Source organism: Anser cygnoides, chromosome 22 (assembly GCF_040182565.1).
Source record: "Anser cygnoides isolate HZ-2024a breed goose chromosome 22, Taihu_goose_T2T_genome, whole genome shotgun sequence".
NCBI classification, from domain to species: Eukaryota; Metazoa; Chordata; class Aves; order Anseriformes; family Anatidae; genus Anser; species Anser cygnoides.
In genome coordinates, this window is record NC_089894.1 from 8,864,290 (window position 1) to 8,887,856 (window position 23,567).

At 44.2% G+C, this 23,567-nt stretch overlaps 3 protein-coding genes across 8 annotated transcripts in view; all 3 read right to left on the reverse strand.

Moving 5' to 3' along the window:
• The window catches only part of HOXB3 (homeobox B3), a 57,625-nt gene that overhangs the window by 24,240 nt on the left and 9,818 nt on the right, over positions 1–23,567 (reverse strand). For 3 of the 6 annotated variants that reach the window (XM_066981758.1, XM_066981760.1, XM_066981749.1), the window contains exon 2: positions 33–276. The exons of 1 other annotated variant lie outside the window; for it this stretch is intronic. The gene's annotated coding sequence lies outside the window, so the exon portion shown is untranslated. Of the gene's footprint in view, positions 1–32; positions 277–8,017; positions 8,116–17,408; positions 17,531–23,567 lie in introns of those variants that run through there. 2 more of the 6 variants (XM_066981751.1, XM_066981750.1) reach the window with 2 other exon arrangements.
• HOXB4 (homeobox B4) lies at positions 2,111–4,660 on the reverse strand. Its single transcript, XM_013200227.3, has 2 exons — positions 4,091–4,660; positions 2,111–3,310 (listed from the first exon to the last, which is right to left on the reverse strand). Exons 1-2 carry the CDS (start codon positions 4,509–4,511, stop codon positions 2,994–2,996), a joined length of 738 nt encoding a protein of 245 aa, XP_013055681.1. The 5' UTR covers positions 4,512–4,660; the 3' UTR covers positions 2,111–2,993.
• Positions 8,252–23,331, reverse strand: HOXB5 (homeobox B5). Its single transcript, XM_013200226.3, has 3 exons — positions 20,827–23,331; positions 17,409–19,916; positions 8,252–11,808 (listed from the first exon to the last, which is right to left on the reverse strand). Exons 1-2 carry the CDS (start codon positions 21,371–21,373, stop codon positions 19,669–19,671), a joined length of 795 nt encoding a protein of 264 aa, XP_013055680.1. The 5' UTR covers positions 21,374–23,331; the 3' UTR covers positions 8,252–11,808; positions 17,409–19,668.

The following is a 23,567-nucleotide window of genomic DNA, read 5'->3' on the forward strand; positions in this document are numbered from 1 at the left end:
AGAAATGCATGCCAAGAGAGCAGCTCTGTTACCTGGTTCGCTCCCACATCCTTTTTCCAACGCCCCAGAGACGGCCCTCATGGTTTGGGTGGTTTCTTCCAAAGTGAGAGTTCTGGGGGAGGGGGTAGCTTGGGGGTTTTGGTTTTGCTTTCCTCCCCCAGATATAAAGCTTTCACCTTTACGATCCAGATTTTATTATTATTATTATTATTTCCCCTGAAGATTCTTGTAGGAGTCCGGGTGCTTTTTTCCCAACAGACGGTCTGCGGAGATTTGCTGTTGAATAACAATGGGAAAAGGATAAGTATTTAAAGAAAAGAAGTGATTAATGATTTTCTGTATAATTCTCGCATTTTTCTTGGCTTCTGTCTGCTTATAATGGCTGTGAACTTTTAGGTCCTATAGAAATCTTCTCCCCTTCTATTCTATTCATACTTTCCAGCTTTGATTTGCTTCTTTCTATAGACCCTGCATTCCTGGAAGCATATGCTTTTTTTTTTTTTTTTAAGAACGATCTCTTCGATCTCTTCACTATCTCGAAAATAACACCGTATTTACATCCACAGCAGATCAAAGAGAGAAACAGTAAAATAAAATCTAACAGTAATAAATAAATAAACAAACACATCTCAACCTTAGGTATTGCAATAAAATACATCCCTTGCTATCCTCTTTGGAGAAAAAAAAAAAAAAAGGAGAGAAACTTCAAAGGTTTGCAGTTGCTCTCTCTGAAAATGTGATAGTCAACCAAAAATATACCCATAAATTCTTTCTTCTACGTCTGAACATGTAACATATCTGAATCATGTCACCACATTAATATTATTTTAAAGGATTAAAATTTCAATAGAAAGACAAATATAACGGTCCTTTGTTTGAGGTGGGGGAAGGGCTATTTTTGTGGGCACTTTATTTGCAAGGTGGTCGTGACTTACTACAAATAAAAGAACAGCACGTAAACACACTCTGTCTTCAAATATTTCAAATCCTGCCTTTATTTCTGAATAATGCAGGGGAATATTCCGGTCCTGATTGAAGAGAGGGGGAAGGGAGGAATTCTGTAAACAAAGTAATTTTTTTATAGGCAAGTATAGGAAAATAATTATTTTCTTCAGCTCGTGTGGAGGCTTTCCTCCTCCTGCGGATCCCCCTGCTCACAATAGTCTTTTTTTTTTTTTTTTGTAAGTTACAACTGGAATGTTATTTCGTCCTGAACAGTATTTTCGATACTTTCTATGAGAAAGAAAATGAAAATTAATACAAGAGCTGTGGCTCACAAAAGAAGCCATTTGTCTTCTTGATTATCTATTTGCTTGTCAGGCTATGAGCTATCGCAGGAGCCAGCTCCTTTGTAATATAAAAATACACAGAAAACCTGCAAACACCGAGAAACATCTGTGCAAAAATTAGACTCATTAATGCATTAACTACCTTGGAGAAGGAGTTTTTTTTTTTTTTTTTAATTAAGAATTCTCTCTAGAGAGATACAACGCTACATCCATTCCTTACAGCAAAGCAAAGCGCTAATGACTACCTCTGTTTTGTCTGAGACCAGTTTGGGAAGAGCATATTAATATATGCTTAGAACAAATAAATCATAATATGTAAGTCTTAGCAGTACTTAAGGCTGATATACCCTATAGTCAAACATCTTTTGTTTTCATTAGGGAGTTGAGGCTGTGCACTGACAACAGAAATCCCTGTAAAAACAATAATGTGTTTTCAAATTAATTTTTTAAATAGCTTTTTTTTTCCTAACCAAAACGAAAAGATCCCCCCCAAAAAACACACAGGATCAGATTCACAATGAAAAAAATTTATTTCCAATTGCGTGGTTTTTTTGTGTTTTTTTTTTTTTTTTTGTGGTTTTTTTTTTTTGGCTTTTCTCTTCTATTTACACTTAATCTGGACATCACGAAGGACAAAAGGAGGTAATCGAGGCGGCCAGGCGGGCAGGGCAGGATGGCAGCGGAGTCCTCACCAGAACCCCTGTATCCCCCATTGCTCCCCCGAAGAGAGGCGACCCCTCACCGCTCTGTCTGTAGTTCACATTCTCAGTACGAAAATGGGCTAGAGAATGGGAGAGGGGCTCTTTCCCCCGCAGGAAACCCTCCTCTCCCCATCATCCGGGGCTGCGGGGCTGGATTCAGGTGCCACTGCTTATCACCAAGTTTCAAAACTCCATACCTTGCTTCCCCCTCTGCCTCTCCTCCCCCCCCCCCCCAAGTCTTACAAGTGAAGTAATTAACTTGCTGGACTCAAAAAATGGCGGCGGGGGGGGGGGGGTGTCCTATATAAGTGGCCGTTCTCGTGTGTTTTTTTTTGTCTACCACCCACTTGACCTATTTTTGCGTTTTTTCAGCCCCCTGCCCCCGCGCTGCACCACGGCCGGGAGCTGCCCGCGGTCAGTGGAAGGCGCGGAGCAGCCGGCTGGTGCTGCTGCGGCTGCGGCTGGGGCTTTGGGGCTTCGATCAACCGCAGAGCTGTGCTAAAACCGCCGCCGCTTTGCCATGTCTGGATAGAAACTTTCGATTACTGTGGCTGGTAGGCGAAAAAAGAAAAAAAGAGAAAAAGGAGGAAAAAAGACGGGGGGGGGGGGGGGGGGGGGGAGGTCCAGTTCGTCTTGAAGAAACTGAGCCTCATTTATTAAAGTGAACGCTGGTTGTCGAGGTAATAGCAGACATAAGGTCCATCCTTTGTACGGGAGAGTAAACATGACAAATGGGGCAGAGCTTGGCGTGATTAAAGATGAAACAAGGATCCATCTTAGCCAAATCTGAAAACTACTATCTGCAGCCTCCTTCTAATGGAAGAGGTGCCCAACAGCACGGCTCTGCTTTGTTGTAGCTGAGTCTCCCTCTGTTCCCCCTATAAATAAAGAGCACCCTTCCTTCCCTCGCTTCTTGTAGCATTAAAAAAGAATATCATGTGTTCCCTACACACACACACAAACTCACACCCACAAGCACACACTCCATCCATACAACGAATAGTTATAGGCTGGTGGCTGGTCCACTGGATCGGACTTGAGAACCTCCTTGTGGGATCTGCAGGCTTGCGGAGGAGGTGGAAGGGTTAGACCTGATCTTGGTATTTGGTAACTTGTGATCTTTTTTCCATTTCATCCTCCTGTTCTGGAACCAGATTTTGATCTGGCGCTCGGAGAGGCAGAGGGAGTGGGCGATCTCGACCCTGCGTCTCCGGGTGAGATAGCGGTTATAGTGAAATTCCTTCTCCAGCTCCAGGACTTGCTGCCTGGTGTAGGCTGTGCGGGAGCGTTTCGGTTCCCCTCCTGAATAATTGGGGTTTACTGAACAAACACAAAGGAGGGGAAAAAAAAAAAAAAGAGCAGAAGAATTACTGAGCTGTTCCTTTAATGTTTCCTTCCCCCCCCTTCCCTCCCCCCCCCCCCCAAAAAAAAAAAAGCATTGCATATTCTTTTGTCGGGGGAAATACTCAAAAAAAAAAAAAAGCAGCACCGCGAACTTAAAAATATACCCAGAGCCTATCTCCAAATCTCCACCTCCATCCTCGTTGCTTGACGTGTATTCCTGTCTAAACGTTTTTATAAGGTCCCCTAGACACATTTTCCATGCCCTCTACATGTGTATACACTCATATATACACACCACTACTTGAGCATCACTCTATTATCCCCAAATCTTTCAAGTTTTCCCCTACACACATGCACACAGACAAGCACACACGCTCCTTTTTATTAAATATCGCACACGAGCGCTCACATTCACACAAAGAAAAAAAAAAAAGAAATAAAAGGAAGGGAAAATAGTAAAAGTTTACTCAACCCGCTACTTAAATACAAATTACGAAAACATAAAACTTAACTTATGAAGATTCAACAGCCATAAAAAAGTAGCCTGTAAGAAATTGGAGGAGGATGGTAACAGAGACTTCAAAGGCACATGGCCAAGCAGAGCAATAAAAATTTATGGAGGATGTAATTATACCGCTCTGCAAACAGGCGATCGTAAATCTCCACGAATGGTTATTTTACAACTGGTGCAATAAGATTTCTACAAGACTTTGAGGTGCTACTTAGTATAAAGCAAAGCCACTTTAGTTCACTTACCCGTGCTTACATGGACTTTTTTCATCCAGGGGTAAACTACCGGCTCTTTGCAAGAGGAATTGGAAGGGCTTTGGTTCAGAGAGTTTTGGCTGCAGGAGGGTGGTGGGCTGGGGGTGACCGGCTCGCAGGGATGGTTTGGCTCAGAGAGGTGGCTCTGCAGTCCGGCAGGAGGATGGACATGACCCCGGGGGGATAACACCGCTGCTTGGTGGCCGGAGCTCTGACAGGACGAGTAGAGCTGCTCGTTGCAGGCTGACCGCGGCTGGTACATCGCTTCATGTTGGAAAGTGCTCTCTCGCCTCTGGCTGCTGTAATATTCCGGCGAGTGATTGGGAAGGTAATCGCTGTGGGAATACTCTTCACAGGGTGGGAACTTGGGGTCCACATAGTTGGAGTTGATCAAAAACGAGCTCATGGCCATTAATTTCTTAGAATTGCACACACGCAAAATATATATATATATATCCTAAAATTTATTCCTGTCCCCCCCTTTACTCGTTTTCCTGTTTCGTGAAACCCTCCTACTTACTGTCAAGTGAACAAAGTTGGAGTCCATGTGACAGCACGGGCCAATGGCGACGTGGCCTGCGATCCCCGGATAAGGAAATCTGCCCAGCACGGGCTCTCCCGGGGCCCGGAGCATCCCCGGGGAGGCGGCCGGGGGCGCCCGCTCCCCTCCGGCTGCCCCGGCCCCGGCCCCGGCGCCGCCGGGCCCCGCCGGCCCCCGCCGGCCCCGGACTCGGCAGCGCCCCGCGGGCGAGAACCGACCCCCCCGGCCCACACCCCTCGGGGGTGTGTCCTGGCTCGGGGCGGGGGTGGCCGGGGGAAGGGGGTGGAAAACAAACAAAAAAAATTACCCCAAAAGAAAAAAAAAGAAAAAGAGAGAGAGAGAGGGCAAAAGTATTTTCAAGTGTTTGGGGGCTGCCGCTCACAATCGCTGCCCCAGCACATGATCCATGGCGGTCCCTCCGGGTGGTGCTTGCATCTCATTCCTTGCTAAGGTGATGCGGGAAGGGACATTGCGCCCCGAGCCTGGCAGAGATGAATAGGGCTTGTTTGGAATCGATAGGAAATTCATCAGCTAATTCGGAGTACCCACTCTCCTAAATCACATTTAGCTCTGGTATAAGATTGACTGTTTCCCACGCACCGATGGAAAAGGAGCCCGTTCTCCAAGCAAGAAATCAAGGACTTGATGAACAATTACAAAAGACAACTAACCTAAGTCCTAATGCATCTTCGCCTTGCCCTTCTTGTAATAAAGACGCGTTAAAGGACAGAGCAAATCAGCAGCCTTTCAAAAGCCGCCCCTAAATCCTCAATTTCGTGTTTAAATCTGAAACACGCAATAAGCTCGTCACAAGCAGCAGGAAGGATAGCAGTAGGTTTTGTTTGTTTGTTATTCGGCGTCAGTTCTGAGATTACACAAACTAAAGCAGTAGTGGGAATCTCGTAGCTCAAATCGCAGTAATAACGCCCCAGCTCTCCCCCCGCCACCCCCTTCTGCCTTTGCAACTCAGATTTGATCTGGAAGTGATGATAAAGTTTATCATAGGAGCTCTGGAGTTGAGCTAAGGTCAAATCCAAAGTATTTATTTTCAGCCATAAAACCACTTTCTGGTTAAGACCTTGTTTTCACCCTTTTATTTAGTGCTCTGGGGGTGTGGGTAGCTTTTTTTTTTTAATGCCTTCTGGGATTGTGACCTGTAGTGTTTGTGTCAACTACATATTCCCCTAGATACGAATTTGTGACCCAACTTCCTTTACACAAATTCGGATCTACAGGGTACATATAGAAGACAGATGAATCCTCTTTGGTCAGAGATCTTCTACTTCGCCTACTGTCATAATTATCTTCCGGGGAAGGGGGGAGGGAGGAAGGTTAAAGTTTTGTAACTCGAGAGATCAAGAATTAATCTATAGATAAAGATGGTTAAAAGATTCACTCTTCAGAGGAAAGACAATTAATTGAAGCATTAACTCACTATCCGAATAGCTGATACTAGATCAGAAAATCTAGAACTTTTCTGCCTTCTCATCTGTATCTTATGCACTGATTTACCGCTTTGCTAAAAAAATAATATCTTGGACTATGTAAGTATAGACACACAATGAGTCTCGAATACAAATAATCGTACTTTAAAATTTAAATGCCATAGCTCCGTCCCCCTCAGCCCAGATACCCTCGTAATTATTCTCTGATACTCAGTACAAAGATTTCATCCATTTTTCGTTCTTGGAGGTCAAACAAGGTTTTGGGTTGTGTGCGTGTGCGGATAGATTATACACACACACACACACACAAAAAGGAAAGAAAGAAACGGATGAAAAGAAATACAGAATGTAAAGGCAGATGGGACGACAGTTTTTTTTTTTTTTTAATGGCAGGCAATTCTTTTTACAACCCGAGAAAAAGATCAAAGGCACTTCATTTCCGAAAAAGGATATAAAGCAATAAAATATTCATACTGTCTAGGTAATGAAGCTTCATTCGGAACTAATGAGGGTAGCATCATGTTGAGATTTCGTTTAAAATTACAGTTGCCGAAGAGATTAAAGGTATAGCATGCTCCCCCTTTTTAATATTTTTTTCTTATTTCAAAAGGGAAAGCACATTTTTAGTCAACTATCGCCCGAATTAATTGCAGTTAAATGCGATAGAGATACTATCGGAGATACTATGCTTTTCTCACACAAACTACCACTACGAAAAATATCTGAAATATATTTCAAAAATACCCCCATTTTTTCAAAAACCCAATTACGACCAAGAATCAGTGTCCCGTAGTATTTATGGGACACATGATGCCCTAATATTTTTCACGTACTTTAAGGTGAATAATCGGTTTTCTTGATAAAACGTATAATTCCCAGATAAACGAACCCATATTTTAAGAACTAAGTACAAACTTACATGGGACAATCCCAAACCATTTCACACACAGACCCACACACGCAAACAAAATAAGTTTCCTTCAAAAGAAGCAGAGAAAATTGATTTTTGTGCAACACTGAGAGTTTCCAACCTCCTCGAACACACCAGCACATACACTTTGCTGGGGAGCAGGTAGCAACTCTAAAATTTACCTTCCCCTCTAAAACCTGTCTTAAAAGTAAGAAGCCAAATCAAATATGCTTGTAGAACTCGTAGATGGTTGCCATAAAACAATTCTATAGAACAAATCCCATTAGAGTTCCTTTTCTCTTAAATTTTATTCATCATTTCCAATTCCTCTCTGATTTATTTTATTTTATTTCCTTGCAGCCAGTACCGTAGCGATCTCCTAACCGCGGATAGGAGCCTGAATAGAAATAACTAGGCCTTTTCCATATTTTAACCCCCTCCCACACTCTTCCAAAAAAAAATAATCCGTTTTAATTTTCCTTTCCCATGACAAAATGGGTTTGGCGCTAGCAAACCAGCACCCCTAGCGTCTACCAGAAATCTTCTCCCCACACACCTCCAAGAAATCTCACACTCGCCGCTTGTGATCCAAAACTAAAAAGACACCCCTCGCCCCCCCGCACACCTTTCTCCCTTTCGCCGCGAAACCGCCCCACGTTGCGGAAGTTTCTCACGGCAGATTTCGCCTGGGCTCTTTACCATTTCAAAGCAGACTCAGCCGGGGGGGCTGGTGGTGTTCCCCAGCCCCCCCCCCCCCCCCGACCTGCTACCCCACAAAGGAGGCGGGGGGAGACCCCCAGCCCTCCCCAAAAGCCTCCCGAAGGCACCTGCCAGCGCAGGGGGTTATTAAACCGCTCCCGCTCCTTACAAATGCACTCCTGCAGCTGAGCGGCTCTTTTGTCGCCTCTCCTTCCTCTACCCCCGAAGAGGGGGCACTAAGCGGGAGTTGCCCCCCGGTGGGTGCGGACCCCGCTCCCAGCCCGGCCGCACCGCCCAGGTGTAACGCCGCCGGCGGTACCTACCTTGGCCAAACGTGGGGTCTTTCCTCTGAGTAATCCCCGAGGGGGTTAGGACGCTCCCTCAAAAGTTGGTAAGGCTTTGCAGGCGGAATCAGACCGAAATCCCCTAAAACCTCGCCCCCCCACCCCAGAACCCCGACCCGGTCCAGCCTGGGCTATTCTGGTCTCTCTCCCCCGTGTTGCCTTTTCAATGAGATTATTTCTCGATAAGAACACTAATATCTCTCTCTCTTCTTCTTCTTTTTTTTTTTTTTTTTCGGTCGGGTTTGTTGGTGCCCCCTCCCCCCGCCCCCACTATACACCACCATTGTCCCCGCAGGCGAGCGGAACTGCTCCTGGCAGCGCCAGGAGGCCCTCTGAGCATTTTGGGGTGGGAAACCCGCAAGTTTTGGTATTAATCTCATAGTTTGTCAGTCTTTGTTAAACAGCGAGGCGTGTCCGCAGCGCGGCGGCCGCCGAGAGCCGCACTGACCCGCGCTTCACCCCGCGCCGCTCCGCGCCCCCGCGCAGCGCAGCCCGGCCCGGCCCAGCCCCGCGCCGCTCCGCGCCCGGCTCCGCGCTCCCCTCTCCGCGCTGCCCGCGTCTTCTGGCTCGGGCTGCGTTTAGGTATTTTTCGGCTTCTGTTCCCCCCGCAGAGCCAGTTGCCAGTTGCCCCCCCCCCCCCTGGGGAGCGCAGCCCGCGGCTTCGTGCCTTACGCCGGTCTCTCTCCCGAGGAGCTTCCCTAGCGCCCGACTTTTCGCATCCCGCAGCCGGGGTGCGCGGTGCGCCGAGCAGGGTGAGGGGGAATCAGCCCACACCTGCCTCGCGACGGGAGCACCAACACTTAAGCCGTGCGTGTTTCCCAGTCAGCCTCGTGTATCTTTCTATTACTAACGCCGCTTCGTTGTTACTAATTATGATTGTGATTTCACTAATGGTGTGCAACATTTAAAAGTCGTGAAGGGACGGGGGTTAACGCCGTGTGCGCGGGGAGTGGGGCTCCTCGGCGAGGGGCTGGGGGCAGTTCACCGTTTATCTCCGCATTTACACCGCCAGTTCCAACCCCGCGTTTCTCACCGTGATAAAGAGGTCATTTGAAAAGTAAATCGGGATTTAAAAGCACATTCAGCTGATTGTCTGGCAGGGAAGGAAAAAAAAAAAAAAAAAAAAAAAGAAAGAAAACTCAATCTGAATTGTGTTTGCAGCGCCTGTCTGGCACTTAGAGACCCTCACCCCCGGGCCAGACCGAGTCTGTCCAGAGCAAAGGAGATAAATTAGAAATATTCTTGAAAACGATACCTTTAATTTCCTCCCTCTCTACTCCCCTCCTTCCCTCGCGCTCTCTCTTTACGTCCCTCCAAACGAACCCACTTCAAAAGAACACGCAGACTCGTATTCCTAAATTGAAAGTTAAACGTTATGATGTAGGAGTGAATATTACAAGGAAAGTTGGGAGGTGATTTTTATTGCCGTGAAATTATACCTGCTTGTTTTAATATTCCGAAAACAAATGGCTTTTACTATCCATTACCTGTTCTATAAACCTGAAGTAGAAATGACTGTTCTAGAGAGATAAGTATAGTAATTACAAGGGCGAAGAGATGGATTACCCAAGTTGCAACTAAACGGTAGCCCTTATATAGTGATATTTTATAAATACCAAGCAAATTCATGGCAATTAATTAAACCCGAGCCTTATCACGCGAAACAAAACGCTTTACGTTCTCTCGAATTTCACCTACTCTATGAATATATCGGCATCGGGAAAGCAAATGAATTTTCCAGAACGCCTTTCCCAGGGCTCTAATATTCTCCCTTTCTCTTCCAAGAAAAATGACCCTTGTTATAAGTATTTAGTCACTGAAAATATTTAAAAGCCAAGGGGGTGTGGGGGGGAAGCAAATTTGCAGGGCTTTTTTTTTTTTTTTTTTTTTTTTTTTTTTCCAGAAGAGTTTGCCTTGCTTCGACTGTTTGCTTAAGAAGCTATTGAAAAGACCGGTCCCAGTGCAAATAATATTTAGAGTTTGGAAGGTTCGAAGTCTGGCAGTGTAGAAATAACTTTGAAATGCCAAGGGAAATATTTATTATATCAGTTCGTTAAACTGTTGTAATGACCAGAGTGGAGTCACATTTCCAGGAAGAAATATAAAACATTTCATTCAAATTCCGACAGAAAGTGTGCTGCAAAACAAAATTAGCTACTTTAACTGGACCAAGTGACGAAATTGAAAGAGACTTTAATACATTCGTTGAACATTTTAAGTCATCAGTCCACTGATTTCGCCTATATATAATTACTATAGATTTCATGCGATTAAGGTAGAAATCCAAATAGTAAAGTATTTTTTTTCTTTATGTTATTTCTTTTTTTTTCTTTTTCATTTTTCTTTTTTTTTCATGAGCATTGCACTCATACCGACTACATATTAAAAAATGTGTGGCTCTTGGTCTTGGAAGCCCGGGGGAGGAGGTAGACAGGCACCTTTCCAAGTATTTTGGAAATGCTTCCAAGGAAAAATGTTAGAACACATTTTCACCAAACGTGTCAGACTTTTTTTTTCTGTATAATTTAAGGCCTCTCCAAACAAAATTGACTCTGGAATGAAAATTATTTTTTAACTGCTCGCGTTAATATCCTATAGGGACCTCCACGTAATTGGATTTAATAAATGCATTTCCCCTTATATTCTGTTAATTTGACTCCAAATAGCGTTTCAGGGGTTATCTTAGAAAAATACTAGGAAGACGCTTGACGTTTCCTCACGGGAGACCCAAATCAATCTACCTTATTTTCTATCAACATCCCACCCCAAACCCTGCAGACCTCTTTCCTGCCTCTCCAGCTTGCAGCTGAAGGTCTCTCCTACCTCGCTATCATATTCTCCCATCTCTGCCCATAAGCAGAGACTCTTCCTCCCACCTCGCCCCCCTCCCCGCTTTCTTTCTTTCTTTATTTTCTTTTTTTTTCTTTTTTTTTTTTTTTTTTCACACTGACATCAGTCTATCTGGGTTATACACAAGACTGAGTCACGCACAGTGTAAACTTTTGACCCTCAACTTTTTGACCCCTCGAGCTATAATGCTGTACAAGACCCCCAAGACCAGAGTTAACTTATACGTCTCTACAAACTAATGGCCCACCGATTTCCCTGTTTTATTTATTTTGTTTCGTGAATTCTCTTTCCGGGGGGAACAAATATTAAATAATTTCAGAGTTCTGCAAACATTAGATCTTTATCTCCAGATCACCCAGTGCTGCCTTAAACAGCTGGAATTCTCCTTCCTCCCCCCCCCCCCCCTTTTTTTTTAGAAGAGCAGGAGAAAAAAATATCCGCTTAGCCACAACTGGGTTCACCTCACTTTGAATTGTTTTTCTCGCATTTGGCATTTCAGCTAGGTGAGTTGTTACTGCAGTAAATAGCCTGGATGGTTTTGTTTTGTTTCGTTTTGGTTTGGTTTGGGGGGAAAGAAGGGGGATGCTGCCGCGATTATTTTTGGAGCACCGGAGCTCTCGGGGACGAGCAGCGCCGTGGCCGCCCGAAGGGAGCCAGAGGCCGGCGGGAGGCGGCGGCGCTGCCGCTCCCGGCCTGGCCCGGCCCGGCCCGGCCCGGCCCGGCCCGGTGGCGCCGAGCAAGCCCCGATCCGGCCTCGGCCCTCCTGGCAGTGAACTTGGTCTGAAGCGAGCTCTGCTGGCTGCTTGAGGACGTTACAGGCGAGGCGCTTGCTCCAAATCCGCCGTCCCGGGTTGGCCTTTCGCCCCGCTCTGCTCGGTCCCTGGGCTCCCACCCGCGCCGGTTGTGCAGAACATCCCTGCCTAAACAGACCCGTGATTTGCCACCGAGCAAACCTCCTCTTCACAAATCCTAACGCGGTAATTTGTTTTGACTTGAAGGGTATATATGTATGTGTATATATATATATACGTACACATACGTACACATGTTAAAAAGAGATAAATCAAAGGGAAAAAAAGCCTCATACAAGTCTTATTCTTTCAACGCTCGCTGTCAAAATAGTTTCTTTTTAAAGCTATTTAGGGTAACAGAACACGGGAAAACTACGCTGGGTGGACACCTCTCAAGTTAAGTTATCAGCCTCTTTCCAAATATCATTTATTTAAGTTCAGGACAGAAAATGTGGGGGGAAATCAGCTCAGATACCGAAATAGCCACGGCCTGAAAGAAAATTTCATTCTTAAATCCATTCTAGGAATGGAAAGAGACTCCCAAAGGAGGAGCCAAACCCCATAGAAGTCCTCTTCGTGTTCCCTAATTGCAGAAAGACCTTTATCAAGAGGGGGAAATAAAGGACAATTTCTCAGACTGAAATTTAGCAGCGGGGGAGAGAAAGGGGTTTGGGAAGCGGACCTGGAGGGAAAGAACTGTCTTTCCCTTCCTGGGGAGGTAATGGCATGTGTGTAGAATGGAGTAGTTTCAAGGACTTTAAATAGAATGAAATACAAGAATTACAGCCCGAACAGTGCAATTTCTAGACCCTGCCGCCAGCACATCCCCACTAAGGCAAATAAGGAACCACAGCCTTCCAACCTTCATCTCTGTGGCAAAAGGGGGGGGGGGAAGCTGGGGGTGGGACTGGGAGGGGGGGAGAGGGAATAGTAAAGGAGATCCCTTTAGCTTCTCAAAAACATAATCACCACGTTATAGCTGTGTGTCTGTATTGGAGCAATATGAACCACATCCATTCCTTCTTCAGCTCTCCTCCTCTTGCTGTGAGTCACCACCACACACGGGCAGTGGGACTTGGCAAATTGAGAGAGTGAGGGAGGGGGAGAGGGTGAGGCAGAAGAAAGAAATAGAGAGAAAAAGAGAGAAAGAGAGAGAGAGAAAGAGAGAGAAAGAGAGAGAGAGAAAGAAAGAAAGGAAGAAAAGAAAGAAGAAAGAAAGAAAGAAAGAAAGAAAGAAAGAAAGAAAGAAAGAAAGAAAGAAAGAAAGAAAGAAAGAAAGAAAGAAAGAAAGAAAGAAAGAAAGAAAGAAAGAAAGAAAGAAAGAAAGAAAGAAAGAAAGAAAGAAAGAAAGAAAGAAAGAAAGAAAGAAAGAAAGAAAGAAAGAAAGAAAGAAAGAAAGAAAGAAAGAAAGAAAGAAAGAAAGAAAGAAAGAAAGAAAGAAAGAAAGAAAGAAAGAAAGAAAAAGAAAGAAGAGAGAGAAAAAGCCGTGGAGCTCATGTTTTCCTTAAAAAGGTGACCCAGCAGACCCCGGGGTCTGTGCGAGCAAGAAGTGTTGTGTTGTGATCCGATGTTCACCCTCTCCTCCGAGAGAGGAGCTGGGGCTGTACAAGTCTGCTGACCTCGGAATGATCCCTCTTGCCTATGAATTATTGATGAGATATGAGCTCTGATTTCTCCTTTCAGTATGCAAACCCCATTATACTGTTAAAATGGCGATTTAATCGTTTAGAATAGCTTCGCTTTTTTCCAACTCATTTGTGCCCCTTCCTTTTCATTTAATTCTCTTAATTAAATCCTTTAACAGATTTTAATCACTTTTTGTTGAATAAAATAAGACATCATACACATCTGTAACTAGGTTACCTTGGCAAAGTTTGTTTTTGGTGGGGTTTCTTTGTTTTGGTTTTGCTTTTAATTTGACCTGCATGGTTTCTTGTTTGAATTTTTAAAACCTGGGTGTAAGTAAATTTTATTTTGTGTCCTGCCATACACAGAGAACAAAGAAGGCCTGAAAGTAACAAATATTTTAAGTAATAAAACAAAAAGTAATAAAAACAAATAAACCATGACATTCAAGATGGCCTGACAATGGCATTGTAATATTGAGCTGGCTTTTACATCAAAGTGCTCGCCAAGCCTCCCTGTGCCACTCACAAACACACAAACACATTTTCCCCCATTTATTGCAGAACAAACCTGGGAATAAAATGGGTGTTTTACAGGTGAAATTTCATCTTTTTCGTTCCTGAGCACAGCTGCCCCTCAGCAACAGCCTGGGCATTAGGGTCCCTCACTTGCCCTGGCACAAGGCCCTGGGGGACAGAGCACAGCCTGTGCATGCCCCAAAAGTAAACGACTTTGTAATTAATACAGATGTTCAGCTTGGCTCTTTCAGTCTGCAGAGCCCGTGGTGGCTCTTGGGTGAGAAATTACTGCTTTGGGGTTTGGCTTCCCCCCACCCCCCAAAGAATTAGAGAAGCTTAGACACTGTTTACTAAATGAAATAGGAAACCTCCAGGGAAGAAGAAAGGCTAAAGAGACATGTCAGAGAAAAAAAGAAAAAAAAAAAAAGAGGCAAATGTGAACATGGTTGTATCCATTTTTAATAAGCCAGACTCCCAAGCTGCTGTGGCACAGGTGAGCTGATGAGGAGGCTCCTCAAGGCTTTGGGAGACTTTGCACATTTGATGCCAACAGACCCAATCTACCCAGGCCACCATCGGACTCAGTTTTGGAATGGTGGTAAATTAGAGGTTTTCCCAATAAACACACAGAGTAATCATAGGAAGATCTGCACGACTGCAGGTTTTAAAAAAGAAAGTCTATTTTCTTTCCTAAGCAGTAGCGATTTCCAAGATATCCTCCATAGTTATATACCCTGTATTAAGGCATTTTGTATTTATTCTTTCTTCTACAGCTACAGAAGAAGTAATTGTCCAAAGTCTGATGTATGCCATTAATGTGAGAGAAACGATACAAAGGAAAATCTCCGCCTACCTGCACGGTCAGAGCTCCTTTTTCCTGTTTATCTTCCTTATACTTCCTTTTCACCAGCAACAGGGAGATTTTTTTTTTTCTTTCTTTAAAAGATGGGGGGAAGCCTGTGCTAAGTCTGTGATTCCTTCCAGGCTGTAAAATGGTAGCCAGTTATACTTCCCCATGCGTCACAAGAAGCTGGAGTTTAACAGACATAGACACACACAAACACCCCATCTTGTTAAAAAAAAAAAAAAAAAAAGTATGCTACATGATGCAGGTAGAAAGCAGAGCTCATGAACAGAGAGAACAACATTTCATGTGAGTAATGGGAAGGAGAGGGAGGATGATATTGCTATGCCAGCAATAAAATCCAAGTCTTTTGCTGCAACGTAGGCCTGGTGCCATCCCTGTGTTCAGGCAGCTAAAATGAAGGGAGTGGCATAGGATTGCTGCTGGCATTACACGTTGTGACCCATACAGGCATCTCCTCCTTGCTGCAATGTCCTGTAGCTAAACTGCATTTCAAATTCCCTTTGGTCTGGCTATCTTGGTCTGTTTTTTCCCTTGAAATAACATGTTTTATGCACCAGGTGATTAGAAATGGTGATACTTGAGAGAAAAACATTGTTCCTAGTGTCATCTGGACTGGATTTGGAAGGAAAGTTTGCTTGCGACTATATAAGAGACAAATCCTTTGAGTGGAGAGGTGGGCATTGGACTTTAATGCATATGATGCATAAGGGAGATGTGGATGGATGGACAGTTATATGGATACATGGATGGATGAATTTTGGAAACACAGTGTTTGTGAGTACGTGTGCATTGAATGTATGGTTACATTTTCAGATATATATTAAGGGGAGGAGGTGTGTCACTTTTCCTGCCAAAATCACTAGTTTTCATATGAATTAGTCAAAATTATTTCTAGTTACCAGTACAGATCAGAAGGTTTAAGAATTACTAGGCCCACCACTTGGTCTAATCCCCAAACAATAACACACTTACCACAGTGAACCTTTTCTTCCAAGTGTTTCTAATGCCATGTAGACAAAATGTCTGTAGCCTGTCATGTCTGTGTGGCTAAATTCACATTTAAAGACCATTCACTGGAAAATCACTAGGATCTCATAAAATATCTTTATTATCAACTGAAAAAGAGGCATCCAGCTTGCACAGACGTTAAGGAGAGGCAGTTCAGAATAAACCCCAGACTGCTGAATAGGAAAGGTTTTCTGCATCCTGCTTCCCTTCTTTGAATTTCCAGCTTTTGCATTTAAGTTTACACGTTTTCAAGCAGACTCACTCAGGATTGTGCTGGCCACCCTCTAACTGGCCAGGAAAAAGCCAGAAGTTCAAATGATGATAGCGAAGATACAGGAGACACATGGAGCAGGACAGGGAAAACAGCCCGAGGAAGGAAAAGCAATCTACAAAGTGTGCGAAAGGGGGACATTCTGCTTTGTGTAAAAGAGACGGACATGTGTCCACCAAATGTTGTCTTACCGTAAAAATCCCCGCTAAAGAGGAAAAAAAAAAAAAAGCCTGTGAATGCTCCAAATTCTAGAGTCTCCCTCCCCCCCCCCCCACCTCTGTACCCCTGCTTTGAACTTTTTTTTTTTTTTAAAGTAACGAGGAGGGGGATAGATGTGAGTTGGTTCAGGTGTTGTCCCTCACCTCTTCTGCAGATGTGGTGTTTTGGGTTTCAAAAAGAAACCCCTCCAGGTTTTTGCTCTATTTTGCTCCCTCTGCACGGCTGCGGAGCTCTGGCCTTTGGCCGGAGCCGCGGGCTAGCACAAGGGCCACCTGAGCGCCCCTACCTATGTAGCAGGGGGAACCAGAGCCCATCACAGCCCTTTGCCTTTTTTACCTAAGCTCCGAGCGATGGCTGGCTCTGCTCTTCTGTCCTTCCCCGCTAACTTGTTTGTTTTTCCAAAGAAAAAGGCTGCTGCCTGCCTTTTCCATAACGATGTCACTTTCAGAGAGAGAAGCAAGCCTGTGACATACAGAGAGGGTCCGTACGCAAAATGCAGCCTCTGATTATTTTTTTGTAGCACTTCGAGACAGACTGGAGACATAACATCGGTCATTCAGTGTCTCCATATGGTAGAAACGAACTACGGAAATGTGTGTTCATATTATTGGAAAAAAAAAAAAAAACGAAACCCAAGAAAAAAAAAAGAAAGAAGAAAAAGAAAAGCTCAGGTGGAAGGGGGAATAAATCGGTCTCGACACAGGCCGAAAGCAAAAAGAAGTGCCCAAATTTCGTTGGCAAGCAGATTAAAAGAATTAAAATCAAAATGTGCTAACAACCTGAAGAGCACAGACATAATACAGCTAATTGAAATGCAAAAGCATAGACCAGATTTGTGTCTACTTGCGAGCATTATAAAACACACCAAATCACCTCCAATAAACAAGCAAGATCCTCTTTTACTTGGCGAAGGACAAAACCAAACTTTGTCTGAAGTACACGTCCCCCGGCAAAGATACGATGGAGTTCGCCTTGCAATTATAATGAATCTTTACATATTTTCTATTTCTCCCGGTTCCACAAAATTTACTGGCGGGCCTCGAAGCTGTGATGGAAATCTAATGCAATTTCAGCTCTCAGGAGGATAAGAATTAGGACCTTCTAAAAGTGAGAAATAAAACTAGGAAAGAGAGGCAGACCCTCTTTCCTCCCCACTCAGCGTTTTTCCATATAACCCCTTTAAAATAGTTTGAGCAGATAATATTTCAGAAGAACTTACTTTCAGGACTCCAGTCTATTGGCTCTCTGGACTGAAAACTGGACCCGCAAAACATGTTCCCTGCAATTGCAGCGTTTATCTCATCTGGAAAAGTGCTCACCCATAGCTGCCCCTTACAAGCCAAACCAAGCAGTTAAAGTGTCACTTAACATTCTAGAGAATGTGAAATATATTGTACATTGTCAACTCCCCAAAACCATAAAACTAACTTTATGGACCTCACGTGACTTTTGAGAGCCAGTGAGGGGTATCTGTCTGAGGTCTGGGCGATTTTTACGATCTAACTTCTAGATAAAACCCTATCCATTTGACATCTAAATGTCATACCCACTTTTGGTATAGTTTGCTATTGGTAAAAAAAAAAAAAAATATCAAGGGAAGGCGAGCAAATGGTTTGGGATCTGACAGTCCACTTCACATTCCTCTCAAAATCACTTAAGAAGTACCTAAACAGTGGGAGATTAAGTTTGGTAAGTTTTAAGATCCAACTTTACTTGCTACGAACAAAAAGCCTAAGCTATATTGTAGAGATGTCAGTGGCGTTTTGCCAAATAGAGCGACTTTAAACTGGAGTATCTTGCGCCTTGTTAGATTCCCTAGGTAGCAAAATTGCAACATTTGCCATCTTTGATGATGTTAAATTATATGCAGCGAAAATGACTCGTTTTAGTGTCAGTAGTTACAGAGTTGTAATCTGTTATTTACGTGTTGAACCAGAGACTAGGATGTAAAATCAGTAAGCACAATAAACCGAGGACGAGAGGTAGAGGAAAGATTACAGTTCAGCAAAGAAATATTCTCTCTCTATATATACATACTATATATATAATAAATATATCTATACAAACACACAGATATATAATTCCATAGAACACAGGTTTATGTGTACGCATATACTGATGTAAATACCACTTGCTTTTAGAATGTTTGTGTGTGTGTATACCTATATCTATGTCTGACAAATCCTGAAATGCACGTAAATGTACTTGGGAAGAATTTATGCCTTGTTACTGTAACTTGAAGTATTTTAAACTACTTTGTCTGATATGGTGCTGTAGCGGGGGTGGGGTGGGGGTGTCTGTGTTGTTTTTAGGGAAGCAGCGTCTGAGAAATGTGAGAAGTTGTGTTTTCCGCGGAAGGTTTCCCGTGCGATGCCATGGCGTTGTGTGAGCGAACATTTCGTGCTGCCGGGCTGCGAGCTCCCCGAGAGCTGCCCAGGAGAGGCGAGGGCTGCAGCCCTGCTGGGGTCTCCAGGCAGGCTGAGCTCCATGCCAGGCATGTCCCTGCTTTAGCACGTACTGCGGACTCCTTGCGCAAGCCTCAGAGGTTGGGTATAAAGTGCAACTGGGAGCCTTTGTGAGTAGGAGAAACGTTTATTTGACTTCAAGTAAAGCTACAAACAAATACAAAAAGCTTATTGGCAAAGTACTAACAGGCAGCTAGACATGACGGATGCCATTTTTACACATAACATTGCATTCACTCTGCCCACTACAAACTGTCTATTAGTCACATCAGAAATATTTCTAGTATTTACAAACATTTGAGCACTTTATCGTTGGTCCAATCTTATACATTTATATATTTTTTTTAATAATGAAGTTTACCCACGTCTAAGAGTACATCTCAGAATTAGCCTGGGACTAGAAATCCTGGCCTGAAGTTTGAACTAAAACACAGACTGGACAATTTTATGACAGAAAGTTACAAGAGTTTTTTTTTTTTGTTCCTTCCCCCCTCTTTTTTTTTCTTTTTTTTTTTCTTTTTTTTTCCTTTTTTTTTGTTTGTTTTATTTTTCTTTCTGCGACTGTAGTGCAGGAACCCCCGATTTTAGCTTAGGCAGAGAAGAACTCACCCAAAAAGCAGTAAACTCAGGAAGGGGAAAAAGCAACAAATAAACAATTGTATCTGTTATCAATTTATAAATAAGTTATAACATTTAAAGGGCTCACGTAAACATGCTAGCTTTCCAGAAAGCATCAAGAGAGCACGGACACATACATTTATAAGAACAACAAGAGCATGAGGAGCATCTGGAAATAAAATTTAATTAAAAATAATAATAATTAAAAAAACACGACATGAACTCAGTCCTGGGATAACGGTACCACACGCGTTGTTTTAGAATAGCAACAACATGCTGAAAAGAAGGTGCCTCACTGTACAGTACTCCAAAACTAAGATCTGCTGAGCTTTATTTATTTATTTACTTATTTATTTAATCTTTCCTCTTCTTTCCTCGACATTCTTCCTCTATAATTTATGGCTGAAAGGCGCTGCCCGCAGAGGCTAAGCTCATGCTTTTCAGTTTATTATCCTTCTTCCATTTCATCCTCCTGTTCTGGAACCAGATTTTGATCTGCCTCTCGGAGAGGCAGAGAGCGTGAGCGATCTCTATTCTCCTCCTGCGGGTGAGATATCTATTGAAGTGGAATTCCTTTTCCAACTCCAGGGTCTGGTAGCGAGTGTACGCTGTCCTTGCCCTCTTACCGTCTGGTCCAGTCATGTCTGAATAACACGGACAACAACGGGTTTTTGATTTCTGTTTCAAGTCTTTCTGATAGGATTTTTACTATTAAGGTTATTTTTTAGTACCGAGGCAAAATATTCACCGTCTTCGAGCAATTAGGAACGCTGCTCTTTCCCAAAATAAGAGCCTCTCCCCCCCTCCCCCCCGGTCTCCCTCTCTTTCCCGCACACCCCCAGACACGTGTAAAAACCCCCACCTTTGGTCCCTTCAGAACTGACACCCGCAACTCAATATTCATAATTTAAATGAAGAACCGAGATTTTGAAATCGCCTTTTTTCGCCCTGCCTGGGTGTTTTTGTGCCTGCTTGCTGGGTCATCTGGTTTAATACTGCTTTCTTTTCTCCGGGAGAAAAAAGATAAAGGGGGGGGGGGGGTGGTGGTGGTGGTGATGGTCCTCGCTGTTCCCCGTGCTCTGTATTTCACCGCAATTTTGGTTTTGTCAAGAGCAGATTGTCAAGAATACACCCAGCAAAATCAGAGAAGGAAAGGACTGAGAGACCCATCTGTGCATATAATGCCATTTTAATGGTCAATTCTTTCCTTTCTTCTGCCCCCCAAGGAACACCCCCTTCCCTCAATTTTTGTTTTACCTTCTCCCACCACATACATATAGCTACTAGCTTGAAACAAGCGCACATTTCGCGGCAAGAATAACGAAACTAAAATAAAATCTCCCCCCTCCAGGCGCCAGAGGCAGCTTTAAAGCCGTGATCAGAGCAAGAAATGCAAAAAGCAATACATAGCTGTGTTTCTGATCAAAGCGTCTCCACCGAATAAAGGGAAGGAGAGAAAATAGGGAGTGGGGGGGAAAGGAAAGGGGGGGAAAAAGCGGGGTGTGAGAAAATAAACAACGACAACGACAACGACCGAAAAAGAAGTAGCTGTACCATGGCTAATGTGAAGTTTCCTCATCCAAGGGAATATCTGAGGTGCCTGCCCTTCTGTTGCTGCGGTGGAGGTTGCGATGGGCTCTGCCTGCGCTCGGGGGATGCTGCTGCTTATTGGAGTGCCCTCGTCGGCTCCCGAGGACGCGCTGGTCTCGTCTAGTTCTGTGAAATTTGTGTTGGTGCTGGCAGAAGTAGCTTGGTCGGAGGGGGACGGGGCGGGCTTGCCTCCATGGCTCTCGCTGTTGGAGCAGGGAAGGGAGTCGGGAGAAGATAAGGAGCAGCTAGACGCCTGTCTAAACCTGCTCTCCTGAGCTGGAGAAGGGAAACCGCGGGAGCTCTCCCCCACAGCCCCAAAGTGACTAGAAGAGGCTGAGCGGTTGATGCTAAGGTCCATCCCATTGTAGTTGTAGCCATAAGAGCTGGAATGCATGGTGCTTGAATCTCTGTAAGAACCGTTCATGGAACTGCTGGTCCCATAATTTAGTAACTGATAGTCGGGGCCATTTGGGTAGCGCCCTGAGAACGAGTTTACAAAGTAAGAGCTCATTTGGGTTATTTTGGAGGGCTTGATTTGTGGCTCGTGGTCGTTATAACCCTGTGCTTGACGATTTATGATGTATTAATGAATTATAGCGATGCACTGTACTTCGTTTTTGCTATGTATGCGGCCAAATATGGGGGGAGGGTGGGGGTGCGTTTGGGAATCACGTGCTTTTGTTGACCAGTCGTAAATTCTCACTGATGACCTCAAGAGGTAATTCATGCTCTATGGTTACAAATAATGACGATCGCGGAGTCGTTAGGCCCAAGTCGGTGCGCGGCGCCCCGAGTCCCCGGGCGCGCCGGCGCCGCGCTCGCCCCACCTTGGCGGAGCGCGCCACCTGCCGGCCGCGTGGGGGCGGCGCAGGCGGGGCCCCGGCCCGGCCCCGGCCCGGCCCCGGCCCTCGCTCGGGGTCCCCCGGCCCCGCTTTTTGCCTCTTCAAAAATCTGCGCAGCAGCAGGGGAGATCCTGCCGCGGCGAGCACGCCCGCGCTCTCCATGTGGCTCTTCTCGCCCCGCTCGTTCTCTTTATTAAACCGTTATTTCTTCCTTTGTAACAGCACTGCGGAAGTTTTAGAGGCAGCGAGGGGTGAGGCGTTAAATCGCTTTTAGGCCAGGCAGTCTTCTCCTTTGATATTTGAAGGGGGGCAATGCGAAGCTGCTACGGGGGAGCGCGGCCGTGCGTGTTTGTTTCCGAAGGCTTCGCCACTGCTCCGGGAGAAGTCGAGCTTCCTGGCACGCTGAGCGTGCTACAAGCGATGCAGTCGCACCGTAACTGGGGAGCGAAAAAAACGGGGAAAATGAGGAAAAAGGGCAGAGGAAGGAAGGTCCAGCCGGTGGAAATGGTTGACAACGTTGTATTTAGGACAATCTTGTTCCCGAGCGTTTCACGTCCTCTTTAACCACAGCATTGTGTTACGGTGCTGTTCCTTTCCATTTGCTAACCTGCAAGGAATATTGGGGAGCAAAAGCACTCTGAAATTGGTAAAAACGTTGTGAAAGGTCTGTGCGTTGTTAAGCATTACTTTTTCTTCTCGTTTTCTCTCTCCATTTTTTTTTCCAAGGCAGTTCAGGAATTTCATATGCTTGTCTGCAACTCATTGGAAATTATGCGCCATATTGAAAGTGACATATAATTATAATAATTACGGGCAATGAAAAGCGTGGCAATAATAGTAAATGTCCTACAGCTGTGAAGCTTCTGCATGAATTGATTTTAAAAGTGACTGACATTAAACCAGCTCGTGGCATGGGGGAATGCGTTCATACATAGGTATTTTTGTGGGCAGTGGGGATAGGGAGTAGAAGTAAGGAGGTACTGTTTCATAGCTTTCCTGCCCCGTGAAGCTTCAAAAAATCGTATCCACATTAGGCTGGTCTGGTTGCTTGCTTCCAGTCCTAAATCCCCAGCAGAAAAAGCACTTCCTTTTGTTTAATTACAAAACCCAGTAAGAGTTTGCTATTTGCATGTACAAGGTTCCCTTTTGGCACAGAGCGTTACCCACCCCACCCTGAGCAAAGTTAGAATATCAGAATCCACTAGTAGACTTAGTTTAGATTTTTTTTCTTTTCTTTTCCTCTTATTTTTTTTCCCATAAGTGAATGCTGTATTCCTGTAGCTGAGAAGTTATACGTTTCATAGGAAAAAAATCCCTTGAAATCTGGAGTATTTTGCAATACACTTCACTTTGATTCGGGGATGTGAAGTAAGGGACCAGATGTTTGAAAGATGCTAGGCAAATGTTAGGTATCTTTGGTAGATAAATGAGAGCATATTTTTGCCTGTTTCCTTGATTTATTATGTATATGGAGAGCATTTCGTCATAACTCTTTGTACTATAACAATAAAAAAGAGCTATACTAAAGCAGAATGTCAACGAGGAAATAATATTGGTGAAAGGTCTTCCATTTAAGATTAGACAAAAAGAGGGAAAACCAGATTTATCTCTCCAGTGTAACTTCCGTATGCTTGGAGTTGCTTGTCCTTGCAGATTAGAAGACAGTGTCATAAAGAGAGTAGCAGTGCTTTCTTTATAACTCCGTGCTCCTTAAGAATGACAAGTTCCCCTGAAAAAGGGAAGGATAATAATAATGACAGTGTGGTGTACATGAGATCGAAGACTTTGTTTTTATTAGAGAATTCCATGGTCATACCTAAGACAAACTTCAAACACAACACGTACAAAAATTAATAAAATATA